The sequence below is a fragment of the Arachis hypogaea genome, chromosome 17, assembly GCF_003086295.3.
Source record: "Arachis hypogaea cultivar Tifrunner chromosome 17, arahy.Tifrunner.gnm2.J5K5, whole genome shotgun sequence".
Classification (NCBI taxonomy): domain Eukaryota; kingdom Viridiplantae; phylum Streptophyta; class Magnoliopsida; order Fabales; family Fabaceae; genus Arachis; species Arachis hypogaea.
The window spans coordinates 120,324,281-120,340,845 of NC_092052.1; the positions used below are offsets into that span (position 1 = coordinate 120,324,281).

General features: G+C 35.8%; 3 protein-coding genes across 7 annotated transcripts; all 3 read left to right on the top strand.

Moving 5' to 3' along the window:
• Positions 1–1,046: 1,046 nt before the first annotated feature.
• LOC112766496 (U-box domain-containing protein 24) lies at positions 1,047–5,383 on the top strand. The gene is made up of 5 exons (XM_025812393.3): positions 1,047–1,495; positions 1,984–3,239; positions 3,329–3,632; positions 3,697–4,187; positions 4,265–5,383. The coding sequence occupies exons 2-5, from the start codon at positions 2,073–2,075 to the stop codon at positions 5,258–5,260; spliced, it is 2,958 nt and encodes a 985-aa protein (XP_025668178.1). The 5' UTR covers positions 1,047–1,495; positions 1,984–2,072; the 3' UTR covers positions 5,261–5,383.
• A 223-nt stretch (positions 5,384–5,606) lies between these two features.
• LOC112764027 (uncharacterized) lies at positions 5,607–8,577 on the top strand. Of its 4 annotated transcripts, none has more exons than XM_025809543.3 (8): positions 5,607–5,790; positions 6,117–6,198; positions 6,335–6,402; positions 6,501–6,598; positions 7,086–7,222; positions 7,323–7,390; positions 7,966–8,029; positions 8,290–8,577. In XM_025809543.3, exons 1-8 carry the CDS (start codon positions 5,780–5,782, stop codon positions 8,305–8,307), a joined length of 546 nt encoding a protein of 181 aa, XP_025665328.1. In that variant the 5' UTR covers positions 5,607–5,779; the 3' UTR covers positions 8,308–8,577. The 4 variants fall into 4 exon arrangements, 2 of the variants coding, with proteins under 2 accessions (XP_025665328.1, XP_025665329.1); XR_003182981.3 differs by having other exon boundaries at positions 5,647–5,790; positions 7,806–8,029; XR_011875619.1 differs by having other exon boundaries at positions 5,650–5,790; positions 6,552–6,598; positions 7,806–8,029.
• A 1,720-nt stretch (positions 8,578–10,297) lies between these two features.
• LOC112764029 (protein yippee-like At4g27745) lies at positions 10,298–12,742 on the top strand. Of its 2 annotated transcripts, none has more exons than XM_025809545.2 (3): positions 10,298–10,832; positions 10,954–11,081; positions 12,231–12,742. In XM_025809545.2, exons 2-3 carry the CDS (start codon positions 10,989–10,991, stop codon positions 12,456–12,458), a joined length of 321 nt encoding a protein of 106 aa, XP_025665330.1. In that variant the 5' UTR covers positions 10,298–10,832; positions 10,954–10,988; the 3' UTR covers positions 12,459–12,742. The 2 variants fall into 2 exon arrangements, with proteins under 2 accessions (XP_025665330.1, XP_025665331.1); XM_025809546.3 differs by having other exon boundaries at positions 10,597–10,832; positions 10,951–11,081.
• Positions 12,743–16,565: the final 3,823 nt, after the last annotated feature.

The window sequence follows — 16,565 nt, forward strand, 5'->3', positions numbered from 1 at the left end:
ACCCAACTTGGCAAGGAGAACTAATCCTAGTTCTACAACCCAATTACACAAGAATTCATTGGCTCTTTTTTGTATCACTCTTGCCTTTTCTCTCTTGACTTTACAACTCACATGATTAGCCTTTTTCTCAATACAGAAAATGACACAAGACAGCCATAACAATGAAAATCAGAAATTAAGCTTCAGTAGAAGAAAAAGATTTCAGCTCAATAGTTGAGATGATGCTCTGAGTTTTTGCTCTCTTTTTCTTGTCTCCAAATGTTGGAATGAGGTTGGTTATATATATCTTCAACTTGCCTTCAATTTTGTCTCTTCTATTTCCTTGTCCCAGCTGCCCGTTGGAGCTGTCTCAGCTGGCATGCGGTCCTTCTTCATCATGCTCCACTAACTTTGCTGGTTGAGGAGCCCGTCCACCACCTCTGTTGTCTTTTTTTTGCTTTCTTCTTTGGCATGCACTCCTTTTTCATTTTGCTCCATTTCTCTTGATGCTACTATTCTTTGCAGATTTGTGTTTTGCTCAACCATGATCCAAATAGTACTTTGCTGATGCCCTTGGGTTAGTGGAGTGTCCTTGTGTCCTTCTTACTTTATTTGAGCAATACTTGTCCTTGCTTTGTCTAGCTGTCCTCACATTTTATTTAGCAAATACATTACCTCTTATATGCTGAGCGGTGCTATGAAAAGGAGCTTTGGGCTCGTTTATTTTCTTGAAACACCAAGAAACAAATGAACTGCATTCTTTTAGCTGTGATAGAAAATAATGAGCTTAAGTGTTGGACCTTGTCATACTTTAAGTTACTCAAGCATTACTAAAATGGCTTAAAGCAACATTTGATTGGGCTTGCATTACTTAGTACACATTAAACATATTTGAGTTTTAACCCAAAAAATATTTGTCATCATTTATAAAATCCAAAATCAAGCTAAACTTAACCGTTTCCATTTCCTTTTTACGAAAGAGGACAACATGAAACGCCAAATTAATGCATGCATGATAACATATGATTCTAGGTAGTAATTAGGAAATGGAGGGGGTTTTGGGTTTCACAATCACCGTTATTGCATTTGGCGCCACTTTTGCGTGTTCCACACTGCAGCCTTGGACTTCGACGTCTAAAAAAAATATTAACCTGATAGACGTAAAAAATAGTTTTTTTTTTTTTTTAATATAGTAATGTGTAGAACTATTTTATTTGTCATTTATCAAAATTGAATTGTAATTTTAATTAGAAAAGTAATTAGTTTTGGTCGTTGCAACTTGGAAGTAACGACTAGGAGTCTGAGTCAACTAAACCGACTGAGTCAACAGTCATGGAGAGGATGGTTTCTTCAATTCAGGGCTTAGTTTTCTCCATAATCAACTGTCTTCAATTTTTTCCCCTCAGTTCTCGGTCTAAGTAGGGACAGATGATTTTTCTATCACAATTTCATTTTTCTTTGATTTTGTTTATTTTACCTCTTTTTTGTTTTCCGGGAAAGTTCTGGGAAGACTCAGGTATGTTCCTGCATCTCTCTGGTTTCTGAAGCTATACTTTGTAGCATGTAGCATAATAATCACATAGATTAAAGTTGCTGGATTTGATGGCTGAGGATATATTATAGTATCTATATTCCAATTGTCTTCAATCTTTGATTTTGTTTTCAATGCCACAGAGTTAGGGAATGACCTTTTTGGTGTGCATTTGTGTGTGTCTGTGTATTTTTTTTTTTTTTTAACTAATGTTCCTTACCTTACAATTTCTGAGAATCCAAGCTTCATTCTAAGCACTACATATGGGAATTGGAAGTGAAGCCTGAATTCGTTTCGTGTGTTTATGTTCAATATTATTTGATTTTCCGTTCATTTGTGTCAATGAAGATATGTCATAACTGAACTTCAACTTTATATCTTAAATCTTTTGATCGGATGAAAACCTATATATACTGTCTGAGGTACAGAATTACAGATAAAAAGAATTAATCAAGTATTCACATTTTTGTCAGGTTTCTACATCTCTTCATGCTAGATTGATTGGAAGAAAATGAGTTTTGAATTTTGATCAAAACTGAAGTTTATCTTTATCCGAAGTAAAATGAGTGATGCAATAGCGGCTGAATTGATTTCCCAGGTGGTCTTAAATATATTTGATACTGTCAAAGTAGCGAATGAGGTTGTGATTCAGAAGGAAAATTTCAACAAGTTCTCGAGTCAGTTGGAGAAGATCTCTTCTATTTTGAAGTCTTTACCAATAGAGGATATAGAGAATCCTGAGAGCTTGAAAAATGCCTTGGATGTTCTCAACCAAGCTATTACGGTTGCTAAGCAGCTGGTTTTTGATGGGCACGGTAGAAGTAAGATTTATGTTTTGATGAATTCGAGAAGGATGGTTGCACGTTTGAAATGTTGCGGAGAAGAAATAAGGCGAGCCCTGAGGCTGATTCCTCTTGCAAGCAAAGATATAAGCGAGATGTTAGATGTGGAGTATGAAGATGAAGATGAACAAGTTTTGGAAAAAGTTGAGGGTGCGATACAAGAGAGGAATTTGGATGGAACGTATGCGAATGAGTTGTTGTGTTGTATTGCAGATGCCATGGGTGTCCCGAAGGAGAGTGATGCGTTGAAGAGAGAATTCCAAGAGTTGAAACGCGAAATGGAAAGTGCACGGTCCAGGAAAGATGTGGCAGAAGCTCTTCGCATGGAGAAGCTTATTGCAGTGCTTGAAAGGGCTGATTTGATAACCTCAGTGCAAGAGAAAGAAATTAGGTACTTTGAAAAGCGAAATTCTTTGGGCAGGACCCCTTTAGAGCCTCTGCATTCATTTTACTGCCCAATCTCTGGAGATATTATGCTGGACCCTGTTGAAACTTCCTCTCGCAAGACATTCGAGAGAAGTGCAATACAAAGGTGGTTCTCCCAAGGGAACACTCTCTGTCCATTGACCATGTTGCCCCTCGACACTCGAATCTTAAGGCCCAATAAGACTCTTCGCCACTCTATTCAAGAGTGGAAGGACAGGAATACAATCATCACCATTTCTACCATCAAGTCCCTGCTTGAAACAAATGAACAAGAGCAAGTGCTTGAATCCTTAGACAAGCTGCAGGATTTATGCTTAGAGAGACAGATACACCTAGAGTGGTTGAAAATGGAGAATTACATGGCTCTTCTTATTGGACTTCTTGGTTCTAGAAATCGTGAAATAAGGAAGCGTGTTCTGCTCATACTGTCTTTGCTTGCAAAGGATGACACAGACAACAAGGTGTGTTAAGTGTTAACTCTAAAGAGCACAATCTTGAGTTTTGCGTATAAGAGACTAACTAGTAACTAACAAACACTTGTTTATGGCAGCAAGGCATTGCAAAAGTGGATGGTGCACTTCGATCGATTGTTCACTCGCTTGCGCGTCAAATTGAGGAAAGCAAACTAGCATTGAAGTTGCTTTTGGAGTTATCCAAAACTAACACCTTGCTTCAACTCATAGGAAACGTTCAAGGAGGCATACTTCTAATAGTGACAATGTTAAATAGTGATGACGTCGAAGCAGCCAAAATTGCACATGAGCTTCTGGAGAACCTGTCTTTCCTTGACCAAAATGTTATAGAGATGGCAAAGGCAAATTATCTTAAGCCTTTGCTACTGAATCTTTCCACAGGTATTCCATGAATTTCTGTTATGTTTATTGTTTGTCTTGCTTTCCTAATCTCCATCACTTGTAGGAGCAAAGAATGTGAGAATACTCATGGCCGAAACCGTGTCCGAAATCGAATTGACTGAGCAGAATAAATTGTCCTTAGTTAAAGATGGGGCAGTGAGACCTCTTCTTGGACTGCTCTTGGAAAATGATGTGGAAATCAAGAAAGTGGTTGTAAAGTGTTTACTTAAGCTGTCAAGTTTGCTGGAGAATGGCATGGTGATGATTAAGCAAGGTGTTACTCAACAGCTATTAGAGTTGCTATACTCTCATAGTTTACAGTCACCTGCTCTGCAGGAACTGATCGTTGCAACAATAATGCATCTTGCCATATCAACCACCCACCAACAAGCTGAAGAGGAACGTGTATTGTTGCTTGATTCAGAGGAACAAGTATATAAATTCTTCTCTCTGGTTTCTTTGACAGAACTTGATGTACAAAACATGATTCTCAAAGCCTTTCAGGCACTATGCCAGTCTCTCTCCGGCTTCACCATCAGAATGTGGTTGAGACAGGTCTCTACTTTGATATGTCAAACAATTTTCATTCATTAATTGTTTAATAACGAGTTGCATTGTTCCAATCAATGCAGATCTCGGCTGCTAAAGTATTGGTCCAGTTGGTAGAGCTTAACACCCACGCAGTTCGGGTGAATGCCTTGAAGCTTTGTTATTGCTTGACAGAAGATGGTGACCACAGGAATATCTCATCACACATAACTGAAAGGTTCATTAAGGTTTTGATGAACATCATCCAAGCTTCTGATGACGCTGAAGAGATGGTTGCTGCTATCGGCATCATCTCTAGACTACCACAGGAGACACACATAACCGAGTGGCTTCTGGATTCTGGGGCACTTCAAACAATTTCAGCATGCCTCAAAGATCAGCATAAACATGCCTCACACAGAAAGCAAGTGACAGAGAATTCTGTCCAAGCCCTTGGTCGATTTACTGTGTCGGCAAATCCAGAGTGGCAGAAGAGAGTAGCTGAAGCAGGCATGATCCCGGTGTTGGTGCAATTGCTGGCTTCTGGAACACCTCTTTCAAAACAGAAGGCAGCTATTTCGATGAAGCAGCTTTCTGAAAGTTCATACTGCTTGAGCAAGCCGATAAAGAAGGCGAGCGTTTTGAAACGGTGCTTCACAGCACAGGAAATAGGGTGCCCAGCACATCTAGGTACATGTACGATAGAGTCTTCATTCTGCATGTTACAAGGCAAGGCCTTGGAGCCCCTTGTGCGGATGCTCTCGGAACAAGACGTTGGAACATGCGAAGCATCTTTAGATGCTCTAATGACTTTGCTTGACGGCCAAACACAACATAGTGGAAGTAAGGTGCTGGTGGATGCAAACGCTGTTGCACCAATGATAAAGCTCTTGAGTGTTCCAGCTTCAAGGTTGCAGGAAAAAACTCTAACAGCATTAGGCCAAATCTTTCAACTTGATGAAGTGAGAAATAAGTATAAGGCTATGGCCACAATGCCCTTGGTGGACATAACTCAGAGCAAAGACAGCCGTTTGAAAAGTCTTGCAGCTAAAGGCCTTGCTCAATTAGGTCTACTTGATAAACAATCTTCTTATTTTTAGGGAACCCTTCTTAATCATTCATATTCTTTTCATACTTGAATATTTATGCAACATTTCATCCTATGTAATACTATACTCTTTATGCATGAATGAAAATTATGGAAAAACTTAAATGGTTGTAAATATGCAATATCTTAAAAGAGAAAGTTCAGTGAGTCAGCATTTTTATTAAAATCTAACCAGCACTTAATTAGTAAAAGAAAAGTGAATAATCTCACACAATTAGATGAAATCTCATATTATTAAAAACACCAATAAAAACTAATGAATGGTTATAAATTACAAAACTTACTGGGCTAGCATTCTTCTTCTTAAAAAATAGGCATCCAATTTTTTTTTTGAGCCAGATGAGGCCCAAAATATGAGTAAAAAGTAGGGTTAGGCCCATCGACAATTGAGTTGCGTTTGCATCTCTTCTTCCCGAGTGTCTGCAGTGGTCAGTGTGTAGCTTTCTGAGTGGCATTCTCATCGATCAAACTCGCTTCATTCTTCACATCACACTTGAAAACCTCAACAAAGATGTTCAAAAAGTACGCTCCAAACACATGCTTGCCTACACCGATATCTACTCAATATTACTATCTAGATTCTCATGCCGTTCCTCCTCCTCCTCCTTTTTTTTTCTTTTTAATTTCGGTTTTCAATTTCTAATTTCCTTTCCTATTATTTGTTCGGGTTTTGTTAATAATAATTGCATGGTGCCTTAATCGGAACCACACGAAACCCTCTGAATCAGATTCTCACTTTTTCGTTCCCTGAATTCAAGCTGTTATGTGTCTCTGCCTATATACATTCAGATTTAACTGCTTAAAAAAAAATCATAAAGAACCTCTTTTTTTTTTGTGTTCATTTTCAGATTTTCGTTTGAGGATGTGTCTGCTCAGAATCAAGTGAAGGCCTCTGTTCAACGAAAAATTCGACAAAGTATCGCAGAGGAGGTGAAATTCCTTTTTTGGGTTTAGTTTTTTGTTGTAAATTTTAACCTTGACATAACAAATCCAACAAAGTATGAATTTATCTTGTCGTTGCACTCTTATGTTATTTATGGCACTGACTTCAGTTACCCCTTTGTAGTATCCTGGTTTGGAACCAGTATTGGATGATATACTTCCTAAGAAGTCCCCTCTTATAGTTGCTAAATGGTTTGTTATTTATTTATTTTTGATTGTGCGTTTCGTTGTTTCACAAATTTTATGGTTGTTAAGTGCTAACTGCTTGATTTTTCTTGCTCCTGCTCTAGTCAGAACCATCTGAATCTGGTGCTAGTGAACAATGTGCCTTTGTTTTTCAGTGTCCGGGATGGACCATACATGCCCACATTGCGACTTCTCCATCAATGTAAGTTCATATATGTGTTTCCTCTAATTTTAACTTGTCTATACTCTTTCTTCTTGAATAAACGTGCAAGTTGATGAATAATTTTCATTGCATTCCAGTGAGTGATTTGACTGGTTATCTTCCATGGTTATATATTGCGTGTGTATCCAATCAAAACAGTTATGAAGCTTACCAATGATTGTGTGACATAGATTTAACTTTGTATAGAAATTGGTACAGAGCTCAAATAAAAATGGTGATTAGACATTAGTCGGATTTAACTTTTGCATCAGTTTCTTAAGCATGGCAGTGGAAATTTGGTGGTTGGGATTGATTTGTATTACAGCAGCAGAATAAAGGAAAACATTCAATGACATGGTTTATTGGCTTCTTCTATGCATATAATGTTAGAGGAGTAATGAACGGAAATTCTGAATTGCTATAAAGTTTTGCAAGTGTTCATCACTTATATTTCATATGAATTGTATTATTGCTTTTGATTTTACAGATCCAAATATAATGAAGAAACTACAAGTTGACCGTGGTGCAATAAGATTTGTGTTGTCGGGTGCAAACATAATGTGCCCTGGCCTTACGTCTCCTGGTGGTGCTTTGGATGAGGAAGTGGAGGCAGAAAGTCCTGTGGTACTGACAACTTTTTCTTAACTAATTGTTATACACAAAGTTTGCATTTGGTCGTGGTGTATTTATACTATTGGTATATCATGCATTTATCTGGTCTCAGGCTGTTATGGCTGAAGGGAAACAGCATGCTCTTGCTATTGGCTTTACAAAAATGTCAGCAAAAGACATGTAAGAAGCTTGCCTTATCTCTTATTACATGGGACATGCTGACTGAAATAAATTATTCTTTTGGCCCAACTATTCAAACTCTGCCAGAGGTTCCTTCTTTTAAGTTAATATAAAGTTATGTATTCAGCCTGTTCGTATTAGCTAATAATGTCTTCATGTAAGTTGGTGAAAACACCATTAGCATGTTAACTAGTGAAGAATGGACTGAATGAATCACCACTTAATTGATAAACATGGTATCTGTTAGAATTTCTAGTTGTCAATAACTCTGCCATAAATGATTCAGGGAAAAAATTGACGTGAAAGAAAAACCTAGATCTTGGTATATGGTGTGTTACTGGAACTAGCTCACCTGAAGACTATGTTTATACCTTCATTGCTTATAATATCAATGTTGCTTGCATCTATGTCTCAGCATTTTTGCTTCTGATCAAGGAATAAAACTTACTAAAGGAAGTCAATGCAGAAACAAAGTGATGTTATGACGTGTCTGGTATAAAATCAGGGAATTGGAGTTGCAAGCCTTCCCTGGTTATTGTTCCACTCACGAAGTTAAATTACTTTCATGGTTTCAGAAAAGCAATCAACAAGGGAATTGGGGTTGACAACCTGCATTATCTCAATGACGGTCTTTGGAAGGTATTGAATGATACATGTTTTCCTCCTGTCATATTCCATAGTAATTCATGTAGTTCTCATATCTTTGTTCTTTGACATCGCAATAAAAAACAACGCTTTTCTTATTTCTCTTTCTTATGTTGATTTGAACAAATAGAACTTTTTGGTGTTACATTGAAAAGCCAATCAAATTTCCATGCATTTCTTCTTTTGCCCAAATTTTGAATCCTCTACTAAGTGCTTGATATTGTATATTTGCACTGATTTGAATATTTATGTAGATGGAGCGACTCGATTGAAGATGCTGTAAGAGCTGTATACCACCAACGATGGACGAGCTCTCATTTTCTGGGTCTATGATCTGATTTTAGAGTCCATCATAAATGTGCTTGGCCACTAATCTATTATACCGGTGTAAACAGTTAAAAAAAAAAGAAAAGAAAAGAATTTTGTTACACAGTACTCCTTTTACGTAGATTTCAGGTATGGAATCCACACTGTTTCTGCGTGTTGAAAGTGCAAAAGTTTTGTCCATTTGTTTAAGAGTAATGAAAGGAGATTTTGAATCATTGGAAGGAGATATTTGCAAATTCTTAAATCTACACTAAAGCAGCTCAGGAGAGGCGTTCTCTTTTCTGATTTGTAAAGAATGCAATTGCTTCCTTATATAGAGTTAGATAGAGACGCTGGTAGCTCAAATTTGCACCCTTTCAGTATTTAGCTGTCTTAAACAAACTTACCTTCTGCAGTTACCCTATAATGTATGGGAATAGATCTTCTCAATTTTTTTTTTTCCAATTAACGGGGTGTATAGTATTCAGGATGGTTATTCTTGGCTAGCTAAGTAGCACTTTTAATGGAGAGATTATCTAAATTGGGATTTGGTGTGGAAATCTAAGATTTCAGAAAAGACCAAATTCCTCATTTGGCTGTGTCTCCATGATGCTCTTCCGACTCAAAGCTTTCGTCATAAGTGCGGCTTGGCAATTAATGAGATTTGTCCCAGGTGTCACGAAGGGGCGGAATTAGTTGCTCATTGCATTAGATATTATGGCAAAGCTAAGGCGGTGTGGAAATAATCTTGATCCTTCCTTACTGCGAAATGCTAATTAAGTTTTCTTAGAGGTTGGATTCGAAAGGCTATGAGTGAGAACTGTTATCTTGACGTTTCTGGTTTGTGGTAGATTTGACGGGATCAATGCAATGATATTTTTGTTCCAGATGAGGCTTGGGCGGTTAACAAGGTGATTTTTCTTGCTAAGAATAAGAAAACGGCGTGAGTTTTAAAGCATTGTGACAAAGAAAATGCTTTTTGTTCCTGAGATGCAAAAGAAGATTTGGAATTTGGACACTTCCTCCGTCAAACTTTTTTCAAGTTGAATAGTGACGCCAGTGTTGGTCATGCTGGACTATAGCAAGGTTTGGTTGTGTTTTTAGAGATTCTAAAGAAAACTGGGTTAAAGGTTGCCTTAGGACTGTGCCGGAGTGGAGTATTCTCGTGTGAGCTTTTGGCTCTTTGGAAGGGTATGAAATTATGGCATTAAGCAGGTGGTGTGTGAAATTGATTATTTAGAGGTGTACCTCCTTCAAATCGATCAATATCCTGCTCAAACAGGAGAGAGAGACCTTGTGATAAAAATTCAAGAACTTATCTCTAACAATTGGGAAGTCTACTTTGATCCGGTACATCGTGAAGCTAATAGCATTGCGAATTGGATGGCTAAGCGAGGAGCTCGAAGGACGTTTGATTATACTGAATGGTTATCTCTAAGAGAGGAACTTGATGTGATCATTAGAGCAGAATCAGACTGGTTCCTTCTTCCAGTCTTGTGTGCTTTCTTTTCTTTTTTTGTTTTTGTTTCTGTTTCCTTTGTCAAGTCAACCAAAAACAAATTGAAGATAGCATTTCTTTTTTTTGGCCCAAAATATTGTTGAGAAACTTTGTCCACAAAAAACAATTGTAAAATTTGGCACGCCCATGGATACATGTCACTTCGCCAGCGTAGATTTCATGCCACCACTACCACCACCACCTAACTCAACTCTCTCAAGTCTCAAATAATAAATTTCAACCAAAAAGGAGAAAATAAAAATTGTTAAAAAAATTAAAATACCAAATCACAGTCAGAACCTGAGTCTACATTGTATAGTATTTGAGTTGCATACCCCACAATCTTAGTGACTCATCTCTTGCAACAATGACAGCTTCCTTCTCATCTTTCGCTCCTCTTTCTATTTATTTATTTATTTCTATCTATTATAAATGTTTGACAGTTTCCGATACTTATCATTGCCTTGACTTAACCCCCATTTCATTCTTAAGCAACGAATAATTCCTGATTTACCATTCCACATACATTTATCATCCCGTGCCTGTTTTATTATTATTATTATTATTATTATTATTATTATTATTATATGGACAAATCCAAGTTTGATTTTTCTGGCTCAGTCCTCATCGACCCCCATGTTTTTTTTTAATGTTAGTTCCGTGGCCACAGGGTTGTGAATTCTGATCAGTGATCAAGTACATTTTTAACTCAAATCAAATGGGGCATCATAATACGAAAACACATTAATATTCTTCACAATAGTTACTATGCATTTTTAGCCCTTAAATTAAAAGGCTCTGTCTTTATCTGATGGCCACATATCTCTCTTCTTTTTCTAGACTCTTAAATTGGGAATCTTCACTCAGCTTTGTGATCAATTAATCCTAGCCTACTCCTTCACGCTAACGCCTTTTTAATTTAATTGAATTTAAATTGTGATTCTTATCTTAATATTGCAGAGTTTTGTGTCATCATCACTTAGCATATTGCAGGTAAACAACTTTCGAGTTTCATCAGCTCTAACTTTTTTTTCTGTATCTGATTCAATTGCAATATAAAGGTTTAACCTTTCCATCTTGGGGTAACTGAGATTTGGTTTGAATTTTGGAGCAGTGAGGTATTTGATCTGAAAATTCTGTACCAATTTCATGGCGGAACTGATAGGGCCTCGCTTGTACAGTTGCTGTAATTGTAGAAACCATGTGTCACTCCATGATGATATCATTTCTAAGGCTTTTCAGGTGAAGAAACACCCTTTTTTCTCTCTTTTTCTTTTCTTTTCTTTTCTTCCTTTCTCTTTCTCATCCCTTTTTTCTGCTTTGCTATCTTTATTTTTTGGGGGACCAGGATTTTGATGGGAATGTTACTTATTCTTATATCTTAGATGTGAATTTTACTGCGGCTTTGTGAAATTTCTCCATCTGCAACTGCCTATCCTCTTTATGTTATTTCACTTATCTTTACTCTGTTTTCCCCCTTCAATCCAAACACTTATCCACCTACTCAAGGTATTTGAAAGGTACAGTGGTAGCTGAATTTGATGATTTTATTAATTTAGGGTTATGATTACTGCTAGAATATGTTTTGTGATAAGGATAGGCAGAGTGAGGTGATTTCAGGAGTGGAAAATATTCTGGGAATGCAGTGAATCACTGGAACCCTGTGAATTCTGTGGTTCAGTTGACAATGTACATTTCTCAATCATAGAAATAATTGAATATATCCATACTCTATATGTCAGCACTGATGAATTTCATGATGCATTACTGCTCCAAGTAAATTGAACATTTTCATGCTTGTTATAGTGTAGTCTGTTGAGCAGTGATAGAGTGAAACTGATGGTGATAATGTCGATTCTGGTTGGCAATGCTTAAGACATTGTTTACAATCAATTATTTTGCCTGTTCAGAAAACGACAATTGCATTGAATTTCGATGTTTGGTTATCATCATAGCAAGTATGATTTTTTGTTGAAAACATCATTTCAAATGTGGTAGGGAGGCATTTGCTGAGCCTCATATCACGGTGATTGCCAACAGCGAGCCATGATATACGAACATGGTTCTTGGATATGTCGTTGCAACATCTCCAATCTACAGCCAAAAACATGGTTGTGTTTATTTTAAATTCTATTGCAACTGTCTTTTCCATCGCATCAAATGGTTATCATGTATTATGTCCACACAAAGTGATGTACAAATAGAATTTATCTATACATTTTCATGCTTATGCTCGAGGGATATCTGTTTTTTTTTATTTGGACTTCATATGCATCCCAACTATAGGAATCTCGCTGTTGACCTTGATATGTCAACTTCATTTTTCTTTGGTTTTACATCTTGCAAAAGCATTACTTGATCAGGTTCTGATATTCTTTTCATATAACTTAGGGAAGAAACGGCCGAGCTTTTCTTTTTTCCCATGCCATGAATGTTGTCACAGGACCAAAAGAAGACAGGCATCTCATGACTGGCCTTCACACCGTTGCTGATGTTTATTGTGGTGATTGCCGTGAGGTCTTGGGTTGGAAGTATGAAAAAGCTTACGAAGCATCCCAGAAGTACAAGGAAGGAAAATTCATACTCGAGAAATCAAAAATAGTTAGGGAGAACTGGTAGCACTCCCTTATGAATTACAATGCTGCTTGATCGTCTTTTATGTCTACGTTCGTTCATGGTTTGTGCTGGTCGTCTTGTACAGGAAGTTCTTGCCTTACCCAATTTGAAATTTCTTATTGTTTTCTCCAACTTGCATTATTCCCTTGTGCTATATGACTACAATTGAACTTGTAAGATTCATCTTCTGGTCTGTGGATATCAACTTGAGAAATCTTTTGAGAACAGTATTGCTGCAAACTATGCCATTTTACATATATCTGTATAATATATTTTATTTAGCTTAATCCAATCATGCATTTAGTTTTTTTTCCTTACCATTGATATGGTTCTAACTTTTAGTATGCTTACTTCTAAGATTCAGGTAATTAGAGGGGAAGTGAACAGAAAGAAATTGATTTACCTATCACTGATTTAGCACTTAATTTCGTAGAGGATTTATTCCACTGATTCCAGTATCATTGTGAGGTTGTGTGGTAAATGCTTTGAGACGAAAATTAGGATATATTTAGACAGAAAAGTTCTATCTTCATTACTTTTTTTTCCCGAGATTTTGTATACAAAAAGCTAAGAAAAATTTGTAACAGGACACGGACATAGTTGTCTTTTTTTGTCTAAATTGGTTGTGTCTCTCATCATCTCTTTATTTTTTGCGATAGAACCATAGATATCATAATCCTGGAGATAATCTTGTTTGAGCAATTGAGATTGCATGCCCAAGATTACTAGTTAAGGGGAAGAAGTATGCGTCACTCAAAATGACCATATGTTGGTATCATCTATTTAACTTTCTTATTTTTTTAAATTATTTTTGTTCTGTTTCAGATTTCCAGTAACAAATGCAGCCATGGGCTTCTCTTTGTTGTGAAATAAATAATAGAAAAGAGAAAATAAATATAAAATAAAAAAGTGTAAATAGATAACTCTAGTATTAATATTCACCATAGCATATAAAGGAGAAGAGTGTTTGTTGTTATTGCTGTGTAATATTCCTCATATCAGGCTTCTCTATTTATAGGCGTACAAAAATTAAAATTTCATATGTAATTAACTTCAGTCTTGCCTTGATAATTTGAACTTTTTCATTTGAAAAAGTTAGCCGCTCAATTATTAATGGGTATTTACCTCATGCATCTTTATCATAACATTTCTCCTTTGATGACCATATAGAAATATGTCTCGTTAAAATCTTATTAAAGAAAAACTCTGTGAAAAAAAAAAAAACTTTAGTAAAAAAAAAGAGTAGAATATCCTTTGTGATTATGACTGCTTCGTTAAAAATCTTGTCAAGAAAAATTCAATAGGGATAAAAATCTTACCAAGGGAAAAAGAGTACAGTCTCCCCCTTTTGTCGACATTATTTAATATCTTGAAATCGGTGCATCCCAAATTTGATGTACCAATCTTTCAAAGGAGGATTTTGGAAGCGACTTTGTAAATAAATCTGTCAGATTATCGCTTGAACAGATCTGTTGGACATCAATTGTCTCTTGATTTTGAAGATTATGAGTGAAAAAGAATTTGGGAGAAATATGCTTTGTTCTATTACCTTTGATGTATCCACCTTTAAGTTGAGCAATGTATGTTGTATTATCTTTAGACATAACAGTTGGAGCTATCCTTATGATTAATCAGTCCAGATGATGATAGAATATATTTGATCAAACTCTTGAGGCAAAAACACTCGTAACTTACTTCATGTAATGCTAGTATTTTAGCATGATTAGAGGATGTTGCTGCTATCGTCTATTTCGTGGACCTCCATGATATAGCTGTATTACCATATGTAAATAGGTATCCTGCTTGAAATCTTCCTTTATGTGAATCAGATAAGTATCCAACATCTGCATAGCCAACTAATTGTGACTTAGATTCATATAGATAAAACAAACCCATATCAACTATTCTATGAAGATATAAAAAATTTTGTTTGATTTCATTCCAATGTCTTTTGGTTGGAAAACTATACCTTACTAGTAAATTCACTACAAATGATATGTCAGGTCGTGTATTATTAGCAAGATTTATTAGTGCTCCAATGACACTGAGATATGGTACTTTAGAACTAAGAATATCTTCATTTTCTTCTTTAGGATGGAATTAATCATTTTTCACATCTAGATCTTAATATCATTGGGATACTTAATAGATGTGACTTATCCATATAAAATCTCTTCAAGATGTTTTTTGTGTATGTTGTTTGATGAATAAAGATCTCATTTTTTGTATGCTCAATCTGCAAGCCAAGACAAAATTTATTCTTTCCAAGATCTTTTATCTCAAACTCTTCTTTTAGAATTTTTTATAATTGTTGGAATCTCTTCAGGGATTCCAATGATATTTAAATCACCAATGTACATAGCAATTATAATAAATTCAGATGCAGATTTCTTTATAAAAACACATGGGTAGATATCATCATTCTTGAATCAGTTTTTGGCCAGATACTCACTAAAACGATTATACCACATTCGTCCAAATTGCTTTAAATATAAAGATCTTTTCAATTTTACTAAGTATAACCCCTGCGAATATTCATGGGATGGTTTAGATATCTTTATACCTTTAGGGACTTTCATATAGATATCATAATCTAATGATCCATATAAATAGGCTATCACCACATCCATTAGATTCATATGTAGTTTATGGTATGTGAATAAACTGACCAAATAATGCAATGTTATTACATTTACTTGTTTTTTCATAATCTATACTGGACCTTTGTGAAAAATCTTGCGCCACAACTCGAGTTTTGCAGCATAAAACTTCATTTTTCTTATTTTATTTTCCCACAAATACACATCTGTAACAGGTCTTACATCTTCTAGTGTACGGACTACAGGTTCAAAGATTTCACGTTTTGCAAGTGAGTTAAACTCAGTCTTCAAAGCTTATTCTCATTTCGGCCAATCATTCCTTTGTTGACGTTCTTCGTCTGTTCTTGGCTCAAGATCCTTACTTTCATGCATGATGTATAATGCCACATTATATGATGTGTATTTCATTGACAATTGTTTTATTTCGGTTCCATTTTTCTCCTGTAAAGACGCTCAAGATCCTTACTTTCATGCATGATGTGTAATGCCACATTATATGCAAATATTTCATTGACAATTGTTTTATTTCGGTTCCATTTTTCTCCTGTAAAGACATAATCTATCGAAATCTTATCGTTTTCACAATTTTCAGGTACTTGAACATCTTTTGGAGACAAAACTATATCAGAATTTTAGACAACTGCAAGTATCTTTACGATGTCTTTATCTTTTTTAATAGGAATAATATTTATCTCTTTTCTTTTTCGAGAATTTTTGTCTTTGGAATCGACAGGCCTAGCACGCTTCTAACATGAATTTGTTTCGGTCGCTATTTGTTCGACTGAGACATCAATTCGAATTTGTGCATTTTCAGCTAGTATATAGGATTTAGTAATCCTTTTCGTATCAAAAAATGCATCAGGAATTCATTTGCTATTCTTTACAAATGTATAATCTTTTGAACTTCTAGTTCACATTACCTTTATCGAGAATCTAAATGCATTAAGGATGATGCATTTTAATTAAGTTCTATTTCAAGAAGCTTATTCTCTCTCCCTAATATTAGAAATTTTGATTTATCAAAATGACAATCTCTAAATCGAGTTTTAAACACATCTCCTGTTTGTATCTCAAGATACCTCATTATAGAAAGAGAATCATATCCCACATAAATTCTCAATTTTCTTTGGGGTTCTATTTTGGTGCAAGAAGTTGAGACAATTGGAATATATATCGCACACCCAAATATCCTCAAATAGAAAATATTTGGCTGTTGGCCAAAAAGTAATTGCAGAGGAGAGAATTGATGGTAATCTGTTGGCCTCAAACGAATAAGTGTTGTAGCATATAAAATTGCATACCCCAAACAGAGGTTGGGAGATTTATTCTCATAAGTAAGGGTCTAGCAATTAATTGGAGTCGTTTAATAAGTGATTCTACTAACTCATTTTGTGTGTGAATATGAGCTACTGAATGTTCAACGCTTATTCCATTAGCCATACAATAAGCATCAAAGGCTTGAGAAGTGAATTCACCACCATTATCAAGACGAATTGCTTTGATTGGATTT

Bases quoted from the DNA above. Each gene is read 5' to 3' on its own strand.
- LOC112766496 (XM_025812393.3), top strand. From the start codon at position 2,073: ATGAGTGATGCAATAGCGGCTGAATTGATTTCCCAGGTGGTCTTAAAT. The intron at 3,633-3,696 runs GTATTCCATGAA...CATCACTTGTAG, and splicing joins GCTACTGAATCTTTCCACAG to GAGCAAAGAATGTGAGAATA. The intron at 4,188-4,264 runs GTCTCTACTTTG...CAATCAATGCAG, and splicing joins TCAGAATGTGGTTGAGACAG to ATCTCGGCTGCTAAAGTATT.
- LOC112764027 (XM_025809543.3), top strand. The intron at 6,403-6,500 runs GTTTGTTATTTA...CTCCTGCTCTAG, and splicing joins CCTCTTATAGTTGCTAAATG to TCAGAACCATCTGAATCTGG. The intron at 7,391-7,965 runs GTAAGAAGCTTG...TCATGGTTTCAG, and splicing joins AAAATGTCAGCAAAAGACAT to AAAAGCAATCAACAAGGGAA.
- LOC112764029 (XM_025809545.2), top strand. From the start codon at position 10,989: ATGGCGGAACTGATAGGGCCTCGCTTGTACAGTTGCTGTAATTGTAGA. The intron at 11,082-12,230 runs GTGAAGAAACAC...CATATAACTTAG, and splicing joins TCATTTCTAAGGCTTTTCAG to GGAAGAAACGGCCGAGCTTT.